This window comes from Rattus norvegicus, chromosome 8, assembly GCF_036323735.1.
Source record: "Rattus norvegicus strain BN/NHsdMcwi chromosome 8, GRCr8, whole genome shotgun sequence".
Lineage (NCBI taxonomy): Eukaryota > Metazoa > Chordata > Mammalia > Rodentia > Muridae > Rattus > Rattus norvegicus.
Window position 1 is genome coordinate 74,069,552 of NC_086026.1, and position 23,597 is coordinate 74,093,148.

Here is a 23,597-nt window from a genome sequence, read left to right on the forward strand (position 1 = left end):
ATTTGCTTATTTATTTTGTGGGATACACGCAGAAACAATGTACAGGAGTCCATTCTCTCCTTCTACCATGTAGGTTCCAGATATTGAACTCAGATCATCAGATTTGGTGGCAGCCACCCATTTACTCTTACAGCTGAATCACCTTCTAAACCCTTCTCTCGGGTGTAAAGAGGTAGCTGTTCTTCAGCACCACCTGAGTTCCTGGAGCAAAGGCACACCTTAGACAGCTCACCTTACACAGTGCAGAGGTCACAGAGACTTGGAACCAGACATCCGGCCTTCAGATAATCGGTGTCACTGCTTTTTATAGCTGTGTGACCTCAGGGTCACAGGATACCATCTCTCTGTGCCTGTTTTATGATATGTGGAAAGGAACAAGTCATAAATCCCTAGGATTGGTATGCTGATCAAGCTAATTAGTGTATGCAAAGAGAGTATTAGTCATCTTTCAACAAGTGTCAGCCATGATGGCCATGTTTAAAAGGTTAATACCACCCACGATGTTTTTGATGCTGCTGATGCCCACTTGAAGAGCTCTGAGAGCCTGTCTGGGATGCAGGTGCGGATGAGATAAGAGGAAGGAAACCCTTAGCTGCAGCTTCCTCTGGAGTGGGAGCTGCAGGGCGGCTATGTCCCCAAAAGGACAATAGGCTTTCTCAGCACAGAAGGAAACGGTCTAACTTCACAGACCCACCTACAAGCCCTTGTGCCACCCAGCAACCTCTCTTTCTTTAAGACACTTCCTGATGGAGCCTCCTGCACACTCAGGTCTAGAACTGATTGCTGACCTGACAGTGCCTGCAGGGAGCAGGCTGCAAGGTCACAGCCAGGTTGGGTGACTTGATTTCCCAGTCCCCTCCTGCAGTTTCCTCCCCGCATGGAGACTTCAGGGGCCAGGAGATAAGGTGGTTTTCTGACCATTCCTTAGCCTGATGCCTTCTTTCAGTTCTGATTGTAATGGGGACAGAGAGCTCAGCAAGCAGGGCAGAAGGGCCCAGTGTCCCCTCCCGCAGGACCCGGGGCCCATATTTCTCCCTAGGATGACAGCATTTCTATTACCTTAAAGGGCTCATCTATTCATGCTGCAATTTTTTGAAGCCCTGTCTGCCATTATTGAGCCCTGCATGCTGGCAAAGGGAGCAGGCACTCCATCACCCAAATGAACCAACTCCTTCCCGCATTTTTCTCAGCTTTCTCCACTCTGTCCATAGGTCATATGCAAAGCTCAGCTGCTTGGGCAAGGAAGGGGGGGGGGGAATGCGAGGATTACGAATGCCAGATCAGTAGGATAGCAATTGAATTTTCTCCACGCAGGGTTTCTGGCATCCTTTAAAGATGTCCCTCTACCAGCTTCCCTTGGGGCGTATAGTTCCAGAGCTGGAACTTTGGAATGAGGGCAGGTGTGGCCAGGAGAGAGTGCAGGGTAGAAGTGACAGCCAGGCGACACAACAAAGCACACCTGTGCACTTCTTGTTTTGTTTCATTGCTTACCAAACCTGGGTCCATCAACTCCAGTTCTAAGAGCAGAAAAGCAACTTCTCATTCCTTGTCCCCTCCCCACCATCACGGTCTACCGTCGCAATTATTGTCATAAAAGATCTTTCCTGATGCAGTACTAGGCGTGACAAATTTAGCCTATATAGCTGTGTGAGCAAGACTCTGCAAAGCTTTCAAAATTACCAAAAATACGAACATACACACTCTCACGCACACATTTACACACACACTCATGCACACAAACACTCATATACACATGTGTATGCACACTCACACACTCATGCGCACATACACTCTCATGCACACACACTTATACATAATCATGTACATACATTCACACACATACACACTTGCACATTCACATGCTCACACATTCACACATGCCCACTCACACACGTTCACACACACAGTTACACACGCACACACACATGCACACTCTCACACACATACTCATCCACACACACTCTCACACACTTTCGTGCACACACATGCACACTCACACACATACACATACACACACTGTCACACACTTTTGTGTACACACACATGCACACTCTCACACACATACACACACACACACACTCTCACACACTTTTGTGTACACACACATACACATTCTCGCACACACATTCTAGCACTGCTCCCTCCTGCTACTTAGCTTTGATAGTTACTTGAGTATCTCAAGGTTTGGATTTCCTTTTTTATTTATCCTTATTCTTGGAGGGGAGGCAGGTTTGTGCATGCCGCAGTGTGTGTGTGTGTGTGTGTGTGTGTGTGTGTGTGTGTGTCAGAGGATAACTTTCAGGAGTTGTTTCTCTCCTTCCACTGTGGGTTCCAGGTCACAGGCTCACCTGACAAGCACATTCGTACCATTTGTTGGCTTTTTTTAAATTCAGTTTTTCATCTGTGAGATGGGGCTGAGCATGTAGCTTAGTCAGGAGAGTACTTACCAACCGTGCACGAGCCCTGGGTTCGATTCCTAGAACCCCATAAACCTGGCATGGTGGCACAAACTTTTAATCCCAGCACTTGGGAGGTGAAGGCAGAAGGATCAGAAATTCATAGTCATCCTCAGATACATAGAAAGCTAGAAGCTAGGCTGGCTACAGTGACAATTCATCTGTAGCACAGGGGACACATGGGTGTTGTGCTCTCATGGGACTCTTAGGGTTGAGCAGTATAAATGTATTCAGTCCTCAGAATAAAGCTCGATGTGCAGTAGATGCTCTATGATGCTTGTTAAGCTATGTCATGGGACTACATTGGGTTTGAGCTAAAGGGCATGAACACAGGCAAGGTCTTGTGGTCAGGTGAGCCTGGGTTGGAAGCTGAATGTGTCCCTCAGCACCTGCACAGCCCACAGCCATGCACCCAGCCCCTTAGGGTCCCAGATTCCTCCGGTACAATGTGCTAAGAACCACGGCCATGCAGGAGCAAGGACAGAGTGAGTTGCTGCCCAGAGCTTGTCATGGAGAGTGAGAATTCTCTCAAGAGTAGAGCTAGAAGGACACACTGTACTTCCATAGTCCCCATTCTGTTGGGGAGGAAACTGCGGTCTCCCAGAAAGAGTGACTAGCCTCTGTCACATAGCAAAACAGGCAGAGCTGGGGTCCAGCAGAGATGAGAACTCCGGCTAACCAGCTAATGGTCTCACTTTCACCTGCCTGTCATGAGCTTGTTTTCCCCTGGGCAGGAAGGAGAATGGTGAAGACACGCGGGTGGTGTGTACCAGGAAGTTAAATCATGTTGGCAATTAATCCACAGAGCAAAGTAGAGAGAATTGGCTTTGTGTCACCAAGGCTCAGGCTAGCTTCTCCCCCGGGACTCTGCGGTTTGTGGCTTCATTAGGGAAAACTGCTGAGTCTTCTCTTCCTATCCTGTCCCACCCTTTTCCTGCTGAGTTCCTGCTGCCCTTCTCAGTGCCCTCGTCACTGCGGTGGTGGCCTTGCTATCTCTGTAGCAGCTGGAAGAGTCAGGGTAGGTCCCAGGCACTCATGCCCCCGATACACCCAGCTTTCTTTTTGCCCAGAGTCACTTGCATAGCTAGGACTCCTGCTGGCCAGGATCCAGGATGCGGTCCGAGCCTCAGATTCTCGAGGGTGTCCAGAGCCTCTACAGAGTGTCTGATGCCTGGCTCTGAGGGTGTGCATTGTGAGGGCTGAGCACTGCCAGCTGGGGACTGTCTCCGCTCAGTCCACACAGTAAGCTTCAGGTGGGGGCTGTGAGGACTCCCACCTTGCACAAGAAGAGAATTCAGGGAGGCAAAGTACCCTTCCCAGGTATGGTAGGTGAGTTTGAACCCAGAGCCTGCTTTAGCCTTGAATTCACACTACCTAAAGAGAAGGGAAGTATGATGGTGGGTTCTGATTGGCTAGAGACCTTCCCAGACAAGTGGCAGATTGATATGTCTCAGTTGGAGCCAGGTGGCCTCCCACCTCTGTGTTCCTTGGGAGGTAGGCCAGGTGCCACTGTCTCCCAGGCTTGCAGAATGCATCTGTCCATGACCCTGAGTATAAGGAGGGTGGGGGGCTAGGACCCTGAGCTGAGGGCTCCACAACCAGGATCACCTAGGACTGGACTAGCCAGGAGTCTATCTGGGCTCCAGCCAGGGTTCTGCTTACTCAGCATTAGAAGTCACTTTGCTCCTCTGTGCCTTACCTCTATCTTCTACAAACCTGACCCTGGTCTCCTGAGGCTGGCACGAAGCTTAGATGTGACACTGATTAAGAAGGATTAAGGAAGCACCAGAAAATGAGCAGGAGAGACACAGGCTATAGACCCGAACCCCACCAGGCCAGTGGTATGAGACACGGAAGAACCAGCTGTGACTACAGCCTTGCCCCTGCACCACCACAGCCCCTGCCCCCACCCCCCCCCAGCCTTTTCTCCCTAGGTGTGATCACAAATCTCATTTGTAAGAGGAATTACATACCCTATGAGGGGAAGGGGTTCCTGACAGAGGCTTGGTTATCCCTAAAAGAGAGAGAGAGAGAGAGAGAGAGAGAGAGAGAGAGAGAGAGAGAGAGACAGCAGAAAGGGGTGGTGAACAAACAGGAAAATGGAGGTAGAACAACCTGATATGTGTGGGGGAGATACACTGTAATCCCAGCACTCAAGAGCTGAGGCAGGAGGATGCCAGGAAAGCTCTAGGCTAGCCTGGAATATAAAATGAGATCCTATTTTATGGACAAAAGGAAGTTTTAAGGAGGGTGATGTAGTCCCCTGAACTCAGGCCAGGGACGGTGTCTGGAGGCTCCGAGAGCATCAGGTCCAGATGGCCCAGATGAGCAGGGGTGTAGGGAAGCAGTGAGAGACAATGGGAGCCCATGGTCTGGGTCCTGAAGGTCTGGCTGGAGACCTGAGCCTAATGCACCAGATGAAAAGGTGCCACTACAGCCTAGAGCAGGGCTGTAACAGCAGGGAATGAGCTGGCCTTGACCTTGCTCCTACATCTAAGGGGGTCGTGACAGTGTAGCCCCAGCATACAGTCGGAACTATATAAGTGTCACACACAGTAGGCACTGGATCAATAGTGGGCGCCTTACCCTCCACCTGTCTTCAGCTAGCTGAGTAGAGGAGTAGAGTATGGTGTTTCCCTCCCTGCTGGGTGGCTGAGGCTGGTCCTCTTTGAGCCCCCTTTGCTCATGACTCTGGGGCAGTAGGTAGGGAAAGGAGGACTCTGCAAACCTGAGGGAGAGTAGGGAAACCGTGGCCCTTTCCTTGTACCCACAGGGCCGAGTGGAAGCACTTCTGAGGCCAGGTATCACAGGGATACAAGGAAGATCAATTGGAAGCAAATGCCAAATAATGGGCAAATCAGTCACCACTGGGGCAAGGGACTGTGCCATTGCCAGGATGCACATCTACCTCAAGGGCCTTCTGCACTGATGCTCCCTGCCCTTGTCCTGTGTTCCCATCACCCTCTGAAGCTAGGTGTCACTACTGCCATTTTGCAGATAGAGAAGCAGCTTGGACAAGTCACACCAAACTCTGAAGCATCTTCTACGCCAGCCTCCTTGAGCTTGGTGCCTAGACCTGCGCCCAGCTTCCTTGTAGACAACCACTTGTCTTTGCTTGTGGCCTGGAAGCATCCCAGGTCCTTACAGCAGGTCAAGCCCAGATCTGTGATGTACATATGACTGCTTTCCTCATAGTCCCATGACTTGCCGAGCACGAAGTCCCCGGACCACAACCAGTAGGTTATTCCCACTTGTACCATGTGAACCAGGACCCTGAGACAGCAGGCCTAGATTTTATCCCTAGCTTCCTACCCACTCAAACAATGTATATGTTTATCCAAGGATTAATACACTGCACGTGTGTATTAGTGTTTTAGTCCTATGACCATATGGGCAGTATAAGTGCTTACACACACACACACACACACACACACACACACACACACACACACACACTTTTACCAAAAACAGTCCTCAGAGAATCTTCAAGGAGGGGTATAGCCAGCCATGCCTCTCCAATGCCAGCCTCCTCCCATCCTCGCTTCCTTCACAGTACCCAGAAAGGCTTCCCAACACCCAATAGGGCCTTTCTCAGACAGGCTTTTTGCCATTTAAAAATGTCAAAGGGCTTTTGGTGTGTTTTGGTTTGGTTTTTTGTTTGTTTGTTTTATTTTGTTTTGAGACTGGATCTCAAGTAGTCCAGGCTGGCCTTGAACTCACTATGTAGCTAAGGGTAACTTCCAGCATCCGATTCTCCTCCCTCGACCTGCTGAGTGCTGGGATCATGGGTATGTGCCACCACGCTCAGTTTATGTGGTGCTGGGTGTATATTATGCATGCTAGGCAAGTGCTCTCTACATGCCTTGCTCTGAAATGCCGATGTTTGAGCAAAAACACGAGCGGTAGAAGTTTGGAAGGTGGTTAAGGCTACTTGCAGCCAATGTTTGCCCAGGAAGACTCTGGCTCAGCCTTTCAGGGAAGCCTCATTATAGCCAGATGGCCTGTACTTAACACTGAGATGGGCTTTCAGCAGCCCCAACTCTTTAAGGGGCAAGCACAACACAAGGACTCAGGAAGAGGGATTAAGCTAGGAATGGGGAGCAAGCTACTGCATGACGCCCTCCCATTCAAGTGAGGGCCAGGGAGCCTGGATAGAGATGCTGAAGGCATCCAGAGTCAGCAGCACCAGCAGCACGGAGCAGTCCCTGCTCTGGTGCGGTGTCTGGCATATACCAGTACTTAAACGATGTTCCCTGGCTCAGTTGACAGAATGCTTGTCTGCATGCATAAAGCCCTCAGCTTCATCCTCAGCACCACATAAACTGGATATGAAGGTGGAGGCAGAGGACCTGAAGTTCAAGACCAGTCTGAACTACAGAGAAAGAGTTGGAAGACAGCCTGGACTATGGGAGACATTCTAAAAACAGCAACCCCACCCCCAATGTCCCGAATGTCTGAATTACATCAGTGCATATGTACTGACCACAGACTCCCCCTGGGGCACTGGGCTGAGCGAGGCCAGCAGGGCAGAGTACCCAGCCCTCACCTTCGTGTCCCTCCTAGCTACTAAGAGATCACCAGAGTTCCAAATGTTAATTCCATTACCACTGGGGTAAGTGCCACCGTAACAAGGGCATTTGCTGTGCAAGAGGGGAGGAGCAGTAGATTAAAGGACATGGGAGCTGAAAAGGACTGTAGGTCACATTCAGTCTGTCCTGATGGTGAGCAAGGACGCAGAGCACTTGGCAGCCATGCTGGGCTGAATGTACAATGGATGAGTCCACATGCTTCAGTCTCTCTGCAACCTACCAACTCTGACTGAAAGTCCAGGGTGTGCCTTCCCTGCTCACCCCATCTCTTCCTCCAGCAAAATACATGCGGATAAATGCCTAGTGGGCATGACGGCCCTGTGTGAGTCCATCCTGACAGGTAAGCGGGCTAAGAAAAGAGACTAGGCATGTCTGTGAGCTCTGGGTTTGGCTGAGAGAGACCCTGCCTCAGTGAATAAAGTGGGAGAAAGATGGGAGATGATTCCTATCAACCTCTGGCTTCCACATGCAAGCACCCCCACATGCATGTGCATATACATGCACACACACACCTACACACATGCATGCAAAGACATGCATACACATATGCACATCACACACATACATGGAAAAATGGAAAAGGGGGGGGGGGAAGTACATGCAGGCCAGGGCAGTTTCTTTGGCTGCTATTCCTAGGGCCTCTCTGCTAAGCTCTGACAGGCAGGCAGGTACACGAGCCCCCTTAGCGTGTGTGTAAGGAACCCAGTTCCACCCCATTTATACTGCTTCCCACCCATTGAGTGTATTTAAGGGGACTCAGAGATGAACTTTCACAATTTCCTCCTTCCTATAAGGGAGGGGCAAACCCCTTCCATTCTCTTTCTCCTTCGATGCCCAAAAATGCTCATTAACCTCGTGACCGTTTCGAGGAGAAGGGATAATCGGCATAAGAGGCCCAGCTGTTGATTAATTTTCCCAAACAGAGCCAAACTACAAAGCAGCACATTGCAAAGGAGAAAAAGCCAACAAATAACATTTGAAACAAATTTTATGGAACACATGAGGCACCAGGGTTGAGCCCAGCGAGGCAGGCAGAAGGAAAAGCTTCAGTCTGTCAGGAGCAGCATTAAGGGTTCCATGCCATCAGCAACTCTCACATCAGGTTCAGGATGTTAGCAGCCCATTCTGCATCCATAATTAACAGAGCAGAATGAAGAGGCCTGGTAGAGTACTGGTGAGCCGCCTGTTGTGGGAGATGGGGACGAGCTTCTGTGGGTGGGGTTTCTCCTTCCTGGAAGTGCTCAGTGTCTTAGAGGGAATAGCAGAACACACAGGCACTGGTGCATCTGGGTCCAGACATGGGCACATCCTTTGAGGTCCTACTGCTCTTAGGAAGTGAACATACTGTGTAAACTGACAGGGAGAGTCGGCCGGCAGGGACAGCCTTATACTGTCATCCACAGCAACGTGAGGCATTGTCTCAGAGACCTTCCCTGCAGAGGACGGGATTCTCCACCACAGCAGAGAACTGCAGGGCCCGTCTGTCCATGATAAGCAGAAATGGAGCTTGCTTTTGAGAAGGGTTCAATATAGAAGTAAGCACAGGCTTGAAAGGGAAGCCAGACAAGAGCCCACACCTGGAGTGGTCAGGGTGTGGGACCTGGTAGTTCTAACAGCTAGTCTCTGCCACCTGTCCTCAGGGGACCAGGTAAGCAGATAGGTGATAATGGAAGTCAGAAAAGGAGATGTATTCAATATGGCGCATGGCCACAAGAAGCCCAGTGACACCGCACTCCCACCACCTTGCCTATCCTGGGTCTTGACATGAGGTTCAAGTTAGAAGGGTAGAGATATACATAACTAAGGGGTCATGGTCAAGATGTGGGGGTTCCCCCATCATCAATCATCATCACCATCATCATCACCATCACCATCACTACTACCACCACCACCATCCCCACCAAAGCTCCAGCCTCCCGTGTGGCAGTTAAGCTGTCAGAGCTGTGTGAGGTTTCCTCCTGGGAGACAAACTCCCTAACTGGTTAGTACCAGGTCCTCAGCCTTGTCCTTCTTAGCATGAGATTCCCAGAGAAAGTCCAGTTTCCTGTTAACAGAATTCCATCCACAGTCTGATGGTTAGGGGCAGGATTTGTTTTCTTCATTTTCAGTGTGTGTGTGCAAGCACCTGGGTGGAGGTCAGAGGACCATTCTGTGGAGTCTTCGCTCCTCCTACCTTCAAGTGGGTTCCAGGATAGAACTCAGGTGGGCAGGCTTACATAGCATACGCTTCCTTCCACCTGCTGAGATGTCTGTCATGTTTGTGAAGCTTTAAGAAAGTTGCTGTCCTTTTTACTTTGAGACAAAGTTTACTAAGTTGCCCGGGGTAGCCTTGAACTCACTCTATAGTCCAGGCTGGCCATAAATTTAGTCTTCCTGCCTCAGTCTCCCGAGGAGCTGGGGTTGCAGGCCCAGATTCTCCATTTCTTTCTTCTTAGGAACAAGTGAAAGCATTTGGAACATCACTTGGCATACGGTAGCCTTGCAGGGAACAGACCTCCTTGTCCCTAAGGCCAAGCACTCACTGATACCTAACGATGTGAGAAGGGAGTGAGCAGCAAGCTGAAGGGGCTGATGGGAAAACAGGGGTCTTAGCTTTGGGCTTCTGCCTTCTTGAGAACACAGGCTTCCTCCATGGCCAGGCTGGCAACGCTGAGTTGGTGAGAGATGGATCTCTTCTCTTCCACTTCCTGCTGCTTGAATCCTAAGGGGCTTGTCATTTTTTTCTTTAATTTTCATTTTACTAATTTTTTGTGTATGGGTGTTTTGTCTGAATATATGTCTGTACTCAGTATTTGTGCCTGGTGAAGCCAGACAAGTGTATCTTGTTATAGATGGTATAGGAGTTATAGATGGTTGTAAGCTGCCATGGAGTGCCAGACCTCGGTCCTCAGGAAGAGCAGCCATGCTCTTAGGCTGGAACCATATCCCCAGGCTCTTGTTATATTCTTTTCATAAGGCATGTTTCCACAAATAATTATATAAGGCTTATTTTGTGGGGGAAGGGATCAAACCCAGGGCCTTGTACATGCTAGACAAATGTCCTATTATTTATATGGCCACATCACCATCTATTATTACTATTATTATTGTTGTTTTCAGAAAAAGATTTCACTGTGTAGCCTTGGCTGTCCTGGAACTCACTCTATGGATCAGGCTGGCTTTGAACTTAGATGGCTACCTGCCTCTGCCTCCTGAGTTCTAGGATTAAAGGTGTGCACCAATATCACCTGACCCCTTATTAATTTTTTAATTAAAGAGGGTTTTCTATTATTTTTATTGTTAGGTGGTTGTGGTATTAGTAGCAGTGCATGCATTTAATCCCAGCACTTAGGGACAGAGGCAGGTGGATCTCTGAGTTCAAGGCCAGCCTGGTCTACAGAGCAAGTTCCAAGGACAGTCAGGGCTACACAGAGAAACACTGTCTTGAAAAAGTTTTTTATTGATGTGCATGTGTAGCTTTGTGCCTGTGATATATGCCACGTGTGCCACAGAGGCCGAAAGAAGTCATTAGATCCCTTGGAGCTGAAGTCGCAGGTGGGTTCAGGTGTTCGGTGTAGGTGCTGGGAACAGGGCTCAGGTCTTTTGGAGGAGCTGCAAGCATGATTAACTACCAAGCCATCTCCAAGCCCTTTCCACTCCTTTTGCTCGCTTTGTTTCATTTTCTGAGATACTGTTGCGTATCCACCAGGGAAGATGTTTGGCCGTGGGTTTAAGTCAACAGAAAGTCTTTATTAGCCGGATAGAGGCTCCACTGGGCATTTGGAATCCCAGTGTAGCACCAACCCTTTCTCAGGGTGAGCTTTTAAGCACAAAAAAGCATGCTCTGGATTGACATACCTCAGGTAACAGGAACAGAAAACCAGAAGTCAAACTACAGAAGCCAAAAGCAGGAGCAGTACATTCTGAGACCTTCCCAGAACTATGAACTTGGATGGATTAGACCTTTGTTTTAGTTTGGGCAAATGGTGTTGTCTAGGTGCTGAGTTTTACAGCCTGAATGACACTTCCATGGAGTCAGTTGTACTAAGGTCTGTGGGCCTACTAAGGTCTGGTCCCCGTTACAGGTACAGAAATAGTGTGTCAGGCTGGCCCTGAATTCATTATGTAGTTGAAGATGATCTTGAACTTCTGATCTTCCTGTCTCCACCTCCTGAGTGCTGGAGTTCCGGGTGTACCACTATGCCCACTTTACACAGAGGATCGAACCCAGGGCGTAATGAGCTCCGGTTGTCTCCCAGGCCCCTTTAAAGTTGTTCACTCCTGGGAACACCCCTAACGTGTACTTTTATGTTGCCTTGCTCACAACAACTCTATCCTGGGCAGCCTTCATTTCCCTGACCACCGCCCTCCTAAGACTCAGAGGTCCTTACTCCCAGCCTATGCCTGGCACTTGCCCCTTTTAACTCCCCCTGCACCACTCCATCCCAGGAGCTACCACCACTGCCAGGACTCTGTGTTGTCCTGTCTATACACCCTTGGGGCTAGAAGTCAGTGGCCCTCTGCTGTGCCCCTTTTTGGAACTTGGCCTTAAGAGCAACCCACTCTCCTGGGCGTCATGCCATCCTTGGATGGCAGACGGTCTGTGAGTGACAAAGATGCAGTCCCCCCTCCCAGGTAATTATCAGGGTGCCTTCATCCCCTGAGCTTCCCAACTACTAGGTGAGGCTGTCCTTGCAGAGGCCTCTCTGGTTACCTTCAGCCTGCCTAGTCATCTTTCCTAACCCTGTCTTAGATCAGCCTCCCCAAGTCCCAAAATAGACCCCCGGAGAGTCTGGTTCGACTTAGCACCCAGTGACATGATTAAGTAGCCAGCCTGGGGCCAAAGAGACCCCCTTCACTTTGTGTTCTGTGACCTGGGCCGTTCATTACATGACTTTCTCACGTAACTGCTTCTGCTGTGTCACAGGAAGAATAGAAAGCAATAGTCTGTGTGTCTGTGATATGGTAAGAATTAAGAGATGAAGCACAGTGAATGTGAGAGAGGGGTAGGGGAGAGCACTCAAAAGCCATTGTCAGTGCCATCTACCTTCCCTGAGACCCCAGCAGATGGGGAGGGGTTGTCCCTCTATGCACCAAGCTGGTGCGAATTAAAACAGTTGGAACAGTAGCATGTGAATGCCGCTGGCTTGTAATCTCAGCAAGCTGGAAATGGAGGCAGAAGGATCAGAAATTCAAGGTCATCCTCAGCTACACATCGAATTTGAGGCCAGCCTGTAAAACAGGAAACCCTGTCACATCCCCCACCCCCACTCTTCCTGCTCCCACTCATTCCTCACTTCCCCACAATTCAGTGGATAGAAGATTTGCTGTGACCTAACACAGACTCGTAGGATCAAGTCCCTCGGAGCCCTGGTGTGGAGGCTGGGCCCCCTCCCCTAAGACAGCACGAGCTTCTCTTCTGAATTCTGAGCTTCCAGCTCAGAGAGTCTGGAGTATCTCCTGGGGGCTCTCAGGAAGGACAATTTCCTGCTTGTTCACTTCCTGTTGTTGACAGAATCTTAGTCAAGGTCTCCATTCTCTTGCCAGCTGTATAGGGCTCAGCCTAGGGGCCACCATCTTCATTGTTTGTGGGTTCCCTTCTGCTGTTCTCAAAGTCACAAGCCAAATGGAAGGTTTAGGATCTGTGTCTCTGACCTACCCTCGCAGTCACTTGCTTTTGTGAGATGTCAGGCACTTGTGAGATATCAGGATCCATGATCTTAGTTTCTCTGTCTTAAGGTCCTCTGTAAAGTTACTTTTGCCAAGTGTGGTGGTACATGCCTTTAAACGCCCTCTCCTCCAGCCGAGGCTGGCAGATCTCTGTGAGTTTGAGTGAAGCTGGGGCTACATAGTGAGACCCTGTCTCAAAGAAAAGAGAAGGTGCTGGGAATGGAAGCATGGGTATTGGGAGGGGCACCACGTACAGATCCACGAGCCCAGGAACACCTCTCGCCTCACACCAGCCCTTTTTGTGCAGGGAGAGGTGTGTGCCGTTCCCTGTGCAGCAGGGACCTATGGTCCCAACTGTTCATCTGTATGTAGCTGTAGCAATGGCGGCACCTGCTCCCCTGTGGATGGCTCCTGCACCTGCCGAGAGGGTAAGTGTTCCCAGGCTCTCCTGTGCCAACAGCTGAGCATCTCAGGTGGGGCTGGTTAAACCCACCCACCACTCAGGGTCAGAGAGTGCGTAGGCCAGGTTCCAGCCAAGGAAAGCCACAGCCAGAATCAGAGCAGGGGTATAGGTGGGTGTCCTTCAGGAAGCCTGCCTGGAGACAGCTGCTAGGAAGTCTTGCTATCCTCAGGGGTAGCCTCCTGCTTCAGGGAACAGAGGAGGGAGGGGTTCGGTCCTGGGGGCAGGAGCAGCTACAGGCTTCAGGAAGGAGAGAAGCTGCTGAAACCCTACCCCTGGCCTAGGGGAAAATGCCCCCAGAGCTGATTCTGAGGACCAGTGGGCCCATCGGCAGACAGCAGAAATGGTGTAAGCCCTGTGGCTCGGGGAGATCTAGGCAACTGTGGTGACAGGGACGCTGCCTGTGGTTGGGGAAGTGGGTGGGAAGTTATGCTGGGCATGGCCAGGTGACACCCTTTGCCCTCTCTCCAGGGTGGCAGGGCCTGGACTGCTCCCTGCCTTGTCCCAGTGGGACCTGGGGCCTGAACTGCAATGAGAGCTGTGTCTGTGCTAATGGGGCTGCCTGCAGCCCCTTTGATGGCTCCTGTGCATGTACCCCAGGCTGGCTGGGGGACTCCTGCGAACTGCCCTGCCCGGTGAGTACCCACCTTGACCTCTTTCTTGTTCCTTCTGCTCCCTGGAGGGCTACATGAGTCAGAGACACGCTCTGAGTCAGGGAATGTGAACATCTGTGTAGCTTCTTCTTACCCTAGGCCTCAACCCTCCCATCTGTAAAATGGCCACTCAGGCAGAAGTGCTCTTCTAATGCTCTTTTGATAGGCAGAGCACACTGACTGGCGGCTATAGAATCCACCCCACCAGGATACCTCCGTCCTCCCGAACCCAGCAGAGTGCTCTTTCTGGGTAGTAGCTGAGTCGCAGTCACTGCTAGGGGCCAAACCACCCAGCAACAACCCCACTCTCAAGCACCGAGCCTTAGGCGGAGGCTGGGTATAAGCTTTGCATTGAAATCCTGATTTTGCTACATCCTGCCTCCTTGTGCTTCTCCGGCTGCTTCTCATTTTTAAAGTGGGAGAGGGTGAAGCCATCCTGAGATATTGGCTTGAGGATTAAGAGACTCCGGCAGAGTGGGCAATTGAGACCTGTGAGCATGGAAGAAATGAGGCTCCCTCTTCCTTCCCAGTGACAAGAGAAGGCCATCCTCATTCCCTGTGTGGGTCGGATGTGTCACAGCTAACAAAGTATGTTATGTTTTGTTTTGTGAGGTAGGGTCTTACAGCGTAACCCAGGCTGGTCTTACGCTCATAGCAATCCTTCAGCCTCTGCCTCCTGACTGCTGCGTTTACAAGAAAATTTCCCCCCACTATGCCTGTCAACAACAAAATGCATTTTAATATACAATTTTAATGACCACCTGGAGGCTCTGTGACATATTTATTGCCACCTGAAGGCAGGTTCTCTTCACACCCTTCTCTCCCATTCCTGTTAATATGGCCAGATGATTGTTTGGGATGACATCAGAGCCCTGTTGGTTCCCAGTTAACATCATGGCTGTGCCCTAGGCCCATCTCTGGATCCCTGAAGAGTAGATAGAAGTGTGTGAACCTCTAGGAGTCGCCGTATGACACTTCTCTCCTTCCCCACAGGATGGCACGTTTGGGCTGAACTGCAGTGAGCACTGTGACTGCAGCCATGCTGATGGCTGTGACCCTGTCACAGGCCACTGCTGCTGCCTGGCAGGATGGACAGGTAACCTCTGCTCTGCCACCCACTGCCCAGGCCCTGGGAAGCTGGGCTCTTGGTTTTCCCTCCTTCCTCACCGCTGTTTATCTCCTATCATTTTCCTCCTGCTCCCAAATGCACACCCCCCCCCCCACCTGCTCCCTTCAGCCCAGTAAGAAGCTATCTATTATGGACATGTCAGTTGAGGTTCTGTTCTCGGGACAACATGTTTCAATGCTGATGGGTATTCAGCCTATGTATAGAGAATATGACGATTCAGAACCCCAATCCTTATGCCTACCTCGTAAACCTATCTGCTGCCACTTGTCTGTACCCCATGGATACCCTGGGCTCATCTCTCATTAGACCTGCCTTCATCTCCTGGTAGGTCTCATGCCCCGCCTTGCCCTGGTGAACCCACTCTGCAATTGGTAACCAGTGACAACCTCTAAACCAGTCTTTTCAATTCTATGGCTTCATGGGATTAATGTAGAATCTCAGTCCTGGCCAGATGCAGCACTGCACACATGTAATCCAGACACCCAGGAAAGACAGGAATATCAAAAGTTCAAGGTCATCCTTGGCTATATAGCACGTTTAAGGCTAAGCTACATGAGACCTTGTCTCAGAAAAACAAAAATTGTGACAAAAAAATCCAGACTTCTCGTCATAAGGCCCCAACCCCTGTGACGTGGCCTGACTAGTTCCTCTTTCCTGCCTTATTTGTCACTCAGTGATTCCAGACATCTGGGCCAAAGTTAACTATTTCTTTTTTATTACAAATAGATCTCAATGTGCAGTAGTATCTAGCCTGGAACGTACTGTTTCTCCCAGTTTGGCCTTACTCTCTGTATCTTCTCCTGCCTCAGTATTCAAGTGCTGGGAATGGTTTTATAGGCAAGCACCACCATTCCCCGCCCTAATTCCTCACCTCTGCACTGTCCTTCCCTCATTCTTGATAGCTCCCCCCATCTTACCAAAAAGTCCGTTTCCCTTCATCTAAGGAGCTGGGCAAGTGTTGTGCCAGTGGGCCACACCCAGCCCCAATTACTCCTTCCTGTTCGTCAGGTTTCAAGTTGCAGGTTGTCTGTGTATTACCCACCCAGGACGACCCACCCAGGACCACCGGCCCATGAATTCTGGTGACCTAGATCCTTCCTCTGCAGCACCACAGTTGACCTTAGACTCTGATTTGAGTAGCTGTTTCTACAGCAGTCCTGGGAAGAAGTCTGCCTTAGGCATCCTTGCACCTCCTGTCTGCTCTGCCACGAGCTGAGCAGAGGAAACCAGGTGACTAAAAACAGAGCTCCAGCCAGACAGCCTGGGCTTGTGAGCTTCCACAATCCTCTACTTTGCATAGCCTGAAGCCTCCATCCATAAAGTGCAGACAACTAGAATCCTCACAGGGAACCTTGGGGCCACTTTTAAGTTTCAGGGAAGGGTACTGTTAATGGCTCAGCGTGTGGTGCACAGGGTCTGTGACACAAACCACAGCTGCAGGAAGCTTTCGGTAGCAGTGTAGATGTCAGTGACCATTGACTGGGCTGATCCCACTGGTCACTCTGTAGGATTCTACCCCCCTTTGTTCTGACAGCTGAAGGCTAGGGACATTCCTTTATAGCAATGGCTGTCAACCTTCCTAAGGCTGCAACCCTCTAACAAAGTTCTTCATGTTGTGCTGATCCCAAACCATAAATTTTTTTTTTTGCTACTTCGTAACTGTAATTTTGCTACTGTTAGGATCATAATGTAAACACCTGTGCTTTCCAATGGTCTTTGGTGACCCCTGTGAAGGGGTTCAAACCCCAAAGGGGTGGTGACCACAGTTTGAGAACCACAGATTTACAGCATGTCAGGTCAAGGTTCCCTTGGTCTGCCAGCTCTCCCTCAGTGTGGACCAAAGCCCCGCCTTCTCATTGTCCCCAACATTGTCAGCGACAGCCTTGAAATGTTCAGCGCCTTAATTTTGATAGAGCTGATCTGACTTTAACGACACCCACTTTAATGACAATATTTAAAAATTCTGGTTTAAAATTCTGGACAGCTTCTCAGCTAGGCCTCTGCTGGTTCCAAAACCCGTTTCTCCAAAGATGGTCCTGTAGGCCTCTCAAACAGGTGATTGACGCTCTGAGATTTGTCATGAAGAAGGGCAGGAAAGACAGGGTAAGGGGCAGAACCTGGGCCTCCCATACAGCGAGCACCCCTTCCCTGAAAACCCGGCTCACCTCCCCATCTGGCTTGGGCATGTCCTCTGCCCTCTCACAACAGTTCCCCTCATGGCTTATTTACCTTGCTTTGAACATAAAAGGTGCTCACAAAATACTTCTTGACGTTCACTGAAAAAAGTCAGCTTGTGGCCACACAGAGAAAACACAGAGGTTATCTGTTCTGGCCTACACTCGCGCTAAGGAGGTGTCAGGATATTAGTGACAGCAGAAGGAGAGGCCCAGGCCACATTTTTAGGAGAAAACTTTGACTTAGTGGGTAAGTCATTTGGTTGTGTACTTTTGAGACAGGATCTCCCATAGCCCAGGTTGGCTCAAACTTGTTAGGTAGCTAAGGATGACTTTGAACTCCTGAATCTTCAGTATTACAAAAATGCCCCGGGTGGTGTCTCTGCTGTGAGGACCCACTAGGTCAGCAGGACTGAGTTTCAGGAAGCCACTGCCCCCTTCTTCACATCTTTGGCAGGGGAGGTAGGAGCCAGATGTATGAATGAAACAGCTCTAGCAGGGAGATACAGATGTTTGGACCCCTGGGCAGACAGGCAGGAAGGCTTCCCAGAGAAGGGCTTGCTGCTGTGTGAGTGCTGGCTTTGAGTATGGGTTCTTCAAGTGTGAAGAACCACCATTAGATCTACACTGTAACTATCCATTAGTGTGGGGGGGAGGGGCTCCCGAAAGCTAAAGCAGGAGAGCTCATTCTCCAGGATATGAGGGGGGAGGGAGGGAGGGACAGAGGGGATGGTTAAGAATATGTAATATACACTGTGGGCACACGTAAGGAGGATACATGTGTATGCACACAAAGGCCTGCAGTTGCTGTCAGGAGTCATCCTCAATTTCTCTTCCACCTTATTTCACTGAGATCGTCTCTCAATCAAACGGGAAGCTCACCCATGTGACTAGTCTCAGGAGCCACTTTGTTCTGGGGAATGTAGCTGGAACAAGTTACACTTGATCTTAGCCAAAAGGCCGAGAAGCGATTGGAACAAGTTACAGATGGTTGTGAGCCATCCTGGGGGTGCTGGGAATCACAACTGGATGCTCTGGAAGAACAGCCCGTGTTCTTTTTTTTTTTTTTAAAGATTTATTCATTTATTATATATGAGTACACTGTAGCTGTCTTCAGATACACCAGAAGAGGGCATCGGATCTCTTTACAGATAGCTGTGAGCCACCATGTGGTTGCTGGGAATTGAACTCAGGACCTCTAGAAGAGTAGTCAGGTGCTCTTAACCACTGAGCCATCTCTCCAGCCCACAGCCCGTGTTCTTAACCTCTGAGTCACCTCTCCAGCCCCACACTGTGCTCTGCATTTTAAGATGTCTCCATGTGATGGAAAGGATGTGGGAAAGGCCGGAACTCAGTTGGAAGGATGCATGCATAGCGTCCTGGCCTTCATTGCCAGCACTGCACACAACCAGGCATGGTGCCCCACACCTGCAATCCTAGTACCGGGGAGGTGCAAACAGGAGTATCAGAACTTCAGGGTCATCTTTGGCTCCATGGTGAGTTCAAGGCTGTCCTGAACTACAGGAAAATATGCAGGAGGCTGTGTGGACTGTATGGTCATACTTGGTATTGGTTTCTTTCATGAACCCAGAGGGTCAACCACACCTACAAAGTGGAAATTGGAAGCAAATCTTCAAACAGTGTCAAGTCCCCTTTCCTAAGCTTCAGTCAACCTATAATCACCCCAGCCCACGCCACCCCCAGTCTCTGATTTGCCTCTCAACCCCATGAAACTCCAAAGGAGAGACTGCATCAGCAAGGGAGTGTGGCATATTCCCAGTGGACAAGAACCCATTACCCATTTCCCAGGGAGTGACACTCAAAGCTTCCTCCCCAACCCCAGCAAGGCTGAGACACAAGTTAGGGCACAAGAGGGGAAGACATTCCTGGCAGCTCCCTATGCAGACTCCCCACCCTGGCTGTCTCACCTGTGTTCGCTCCTTCTCCTACAGGTGATCCTGCAGTCTCAACTCTTCCAAATTGGTCCCGCTGCTCCCCTTCACTGTTCGCTAGGTCGTCTATTGTTTCTCTTTCTCACAGTCCCTGTTCTTATAACAAGATAGACATGACTTTTAAACTAATCCTTGTGCTCCCAGAGCCTCTGAAGCTTGCCTTCCAAAGACTGGCTAGTCTCCTGGGCCTGGTCCAATCGCTTAACACACACACCCACGCCAGCCTGGAAGCTTCTCTGTCTGGAAGGAGCCCCCCACCCCCGTGTTTTAAAATTCCTACTTAGCCTCCAAGCTGAAATCAGCTCAGCTCAAATATTCTTTGAGCTTTGGGGGAGGGGGGCTTTAGATCTTGTTTGCTCTCTTATTGAAATAGTCCATCCATTTTCCCATTGGCTGCTGTTTGGCAAACTGAGGGTCATGTATCAGCATGTTTAGGATATAGCTAGCACTTTTAGTTTCTTTTATACATGTGTGTATATGTGATATAAAATATGTACTATATGTGTGTATATATATATACACACACACACACACACACACATTTTCTTTTGAGACAGGGTCTCTTGTTGCCTTGGCAGGCCTTGAACTTTCTACATAGTTAGGATGTAATTAAAAGAATATGAATATATATAGATATAGATATAGATATATAGATATAGATATATAGAGAGATAGATAGAGAGAGAGATAGACAGAGAGACAGAGAGACAGACAGACAGACTTTAACTGAGATGAGCCATCTCACTGGCCTGACATGCATTTGACGCCAGCTCAGCTGTGAAGGTGGAGGCAACCTTCCTCATCTGGTGCCACCATCTCCTCTTTTGTTGGGCTCATCAAGTACGTCATGGGTCTGCTGTTGGGCTGTGTTCAATTCCAAGCTATACTGACTTCCTTTGTTGCCTATTCCCTGCTTTTCTGACTGCCATTGCTTGGTCAGTTCTTTTTGCCTTTGAGGATTCTGGAAGGGCATCGTCTCTTGCCAGAAGCCCTTCCCACGAGCCCCATTTCTACTGGATTTCCCTCCATCTTCCCACTGCCCTGCCTCTGTGTCTGGTCCACAGGCATCCGCTGTGATAGCACATGTCCTCCAGGTCGCTGGGGCCCCAACTGTTCAGTGTCCTGCAGCTGTGAAAACGGAGGATCCTGTTCCCCAGTGGACGGGAGCTGCGAGTGTGCCCCTGGCTTCCGAGGACCCTTGTGTCAGAGAAGTAAGGCTAGCCCCACACCCCCCACGGACTTCTGATTTCCCACTCACCCAGCCCCTCCCAGTCAGAAGTAGTGCTGGCCTCTGGAAGGCCAGGCCCCTCCACTCCATTTTGTCCCATGTTCTGACTGTTCTGTCCCTAAGTTCAATGTCTAGGTAAAATCAGGGCCATCCCACAGTTCTCTTCAAAAGGGATGGACCTCCAGGTGTGGGGACCCCAAACTTCCCCATTTTCAAGGAGCCTTTCTTTGCTGGAATGGGGGGACAGGTGGCTAGGCCAAGTTCCTAATGAGCTTCTGACCACCATCTCCCCTCTGTCACACCCTCAGTCTGCCCACCAGGATTCTACGGCCATGGCTGCGCCCAGCCTTGTCCTCTCTGCGTGCACAGCAGGGGGCCCTGCCATCACGTCAGTGGCATTTGTGAGTGCCTGCCAGGATTCTCTGGAGCCTTGTGCAACCAAGGTACCTGTAACTAATGGGGAGGCCAGGGCAGGGAACAAAGGGGCGAAGAGAAGGAAGGGTCCAGGGATTCTCTTCTTATGCTCTTGGAATAAGAAAAAAGGTCACTGTGCTGCTGAAGGAACAGGCTCAGAGAGGTTACATACATGTCTAGAGTCTCACAGCTATCAAGTGGCAGAAATGAACTCATTCTGCTAGAAAAAAAAATGAAAAAAAAAAAAGTGATCCAGCCATGGTAGTATATACCCCATGTAATCCTAGAACTTGGGAGGCTGAGATAGGAAGATTACATGTCCAAGGCCAGCCTGGGTTACTTAACAAGATTCTATCTGCTGGGAGGGAGACTAAGGAATCACTTAACAGCTTAGAATGTGGCCTTGCTTGGATACTAGTTTGCAGAGTTTACACCACGGTCAGTGAGAATGAAGAGATGTGAGAATAAGGTGAACTTAGAGATAAAGGGATCTTCAAAGTCACCAAGGCAAGAGTCTCACCTGGCCTGTGTTTAAACACCTCTCTTGACTAAGGGCTCACTACCTCCAGGGCAGCCCATTCTTCTGCTACATCATCACAGCTGAGCTGGGCTATTTTTAATATGCCCGAGTAGACGTTTGACTCCATGATGAGTTGAGGTCATAAGAAGTTTGGCCCCCTGGGAAACAGATGTGACAGTTTCATTTGCTTGCAGTCCTCTTAGGATGCTTTAATCACCACCTGACAGGCTGGGGTTTATTTATTAAACATAGGAGACCTGGCCATCAATAGAACCAGGCCCAGTCTAAATTAGGAGCTATGAAGCCCAAGAAGGAGCCCTCACAGCCCATGTCGTCTGATTTATTGCCCACTGGCCTAATGAGTCTTTTCCACATATAGATCTAATGGAGTTTGCTATTAATGGCAACTGCCCTGGTTAAGTCTCAAACCTTGTAAAAAATTGAACTGACACTTTCTAATGACTGGCTTTCCAGTGAGTTACAAATTACGGACAGTGCTTCCCCAGAATCATTAAACATAGATTAAATATAACCCAATGTTTTCTTTTCACCAGCCCCCTCCTCCCCTTCCCATGCCTGGCTCTTGATTCAGCTAAGAAGTCTCGCAATTAATGCATTAGACCGATCACATTAGCAGCTCTGTGGGTGAATCTGTCTGCCTTGGGTGGGGGGAAGACTTCAAAGAGAAGCCTGCCTTGTTAGATAAGTGCAGAGTTGTGGGGCGAAGGCTGGTGTCACAGCTCCAGCACTGGGCTTCCCACCAAGCTGGTAGTCCTTTGACTCAGACAACAGAGAGGGTGCAGGGAAGCCACCTGTCTTAGTTAGGGTTTTATTGCTGTGAACAGACACCATGACCATTGCAAGTCTTACAAAGGACAACATTTAATTGGGGCTGGCTTACAGGTTCAGAGGTTCAGTCCAGTATCATCAAGGTGGGAGCATGGCAGCATCCAGGCAGGCATGGTGCAGGAGGAGCTGAGTTCTACATCTTCACCCAAAGGAAGCCAGGAACAGACTGAGCATCCTCAGGCAACTAGGAGGAGGGTCCCCAAGCCCACCCTCACAGTGACACATTTCCTGCAACAAAGTCACACCTTCTAATAGTGCCACTCCCTGGGCCAAGCATATGCAAACCATCACACCACCTTTTAGGATAATGAACAGGGCCCTCAGAATAAAGCATGCCCCAGAGGCAGGGGGAGCCTGAGCAGCAAACAGGAGGCCAGAGACTGGCCTGAAAAGAGGAAGCCCAGAGCCCAGATCAGCCAACCTACCTGTAGCTACTAACCAAAACCTGAGGCCATTGAGTGGTGACTCATGTCCTAGTCTTTTTTTCTGGAGCTGGGGACTGAACCCAGGGCCTTGTGCTTGCTAGGCAAGCGCTCTACCACTGAGCTAAATCCCCAACCCCTCATGTCCTAGTCTTGATGTGGAAGCAGATCTAGGGGTTTGGGTGTGAAGTGAAGGGCTTTGTTAAAATGTCCTCAGTTAGGAGTCTTTGCTGTGTAACTGTGAAGAGACCACAACTTCTCCCTATGTGTCAAGGGGCTTCAGTGATGTGAGCAGTGATGAAGGCATTAGCAAGATTAAGTGAACTCAGTATTTGTGAAACATTGTGATCAGTTTCTGGCATATGTAAAAGCCATGCATGTTTGCTGAATGCCTAACAAAACTAGGACCCAGACCCAAAGCTTCAGGCAGAGTTGGGTCTACCTGCCTTTACCGTCTGTCCCCACACTAGCTATGTCCCCAGAGGTACAAACTGCATGTAGACCCTAGCTACCAGTTGGGCTGGCAGTTGGGGGCAGAGTAAAGGAACAGGGGATGGCATCTGTGGTTTGAGACCTGAGCCAAAGGAAGCTGCTTTCCTCTGAGAAATCACTACCTACCCCACGAGGTAGGAGAGATGGCTCAGTGGGTGAGAAGGCTTGTTGAGTTCACTTTCTAGGACCATGTCAGCAGCTTACACCTGCCCCTGATTTTGCTTCTGCCCTCCACAGGCATCTGCTCACATGTGAGCATACTTGCACAGAGACACATTAAATAAATATTAAAAAAATATTCCTGCTCTCTGATTACTGCAGTAATAGAACCTTCTAGAAGGTTTTGAATCCCAAGGCCTACATCCTCAGTGTTTACTGAACAGTCAGATACAATAGAAAATGAGGTATTTCCTGCCCTTGCAAAGCTTAGGCCAGAGGACCTGGGAGGTGGGGGTGAGAGGAGAGAAGGGTGATGTTTGGCCCCTGTGGCTTGAGTGCCTGTTCTCTCTCCAGGCATTGTAGGGGGCACCACTCAGGCTTGGCCCAAAACAGCTGTCAAGTCTCAGTAATAGGAGAGTATAAGGAAGAAGCTACTTGAAGCCTCAGATGG

At 49.8% G+C, this 23,597-nt stretch overlaps 1 protein-coding gene and 1 long non-coding RNA gene across 28 annotated transcripts in view; one reads left to right on the forward strand and one right to left on the reverse strand.

Annotated features, from left to right (window-relative positions):
• The window catches only part of Megf11 (multiple EGF-like-domains 11), a 325,661-nt gene that overhangs the window by 281,984 nt on the left and 20,080 nt on the right, over positions 1-23,597 (forward strand). For all 27 annotated transcript variants that reach the window (XR_005488258.2, XR_005488259.2, XR_010054415.1 and 24 more), the window contains 5 exons: positions 13,002-13,122; positions 13,626-13,789; positions 14,801-14,903; positions 20,127-20,273; positions 20,599-20,733. Coding sequence is in view for 24 of the 27 variants with exons in the window: in XM_039082458.2 (XP_038938386.1) it covers positions 13,002-13,122; positions 13,626-13,789; positions 14,801-14,903; positions 20,127-20,273; positions 20,599-20,733 (670 nt within the window). In the remaining 3 variants the exon portion in view is untranslated. The remainder of the gene's footprint in view (positions 1-13,001; positions 13,123-13,625; positions 13,790-14,800; positions 14,904-20,126; positions 20,274-20,598; positions 20,734-23,597) is intronic.
• LOC134480194 (uncharacterized) lies at positions 15,834-20,133 on the reverse strand. Its single transcript, XR_010054416.1, has 2 exons — positions 19,039-20,133; positions 15,834-18,715 (listed from the first exon to the last, which is right to left on the reverse strand). It is a non-coding gene; the product is annotated as an uncharacterized LOC134480194 (long non-coding RNA).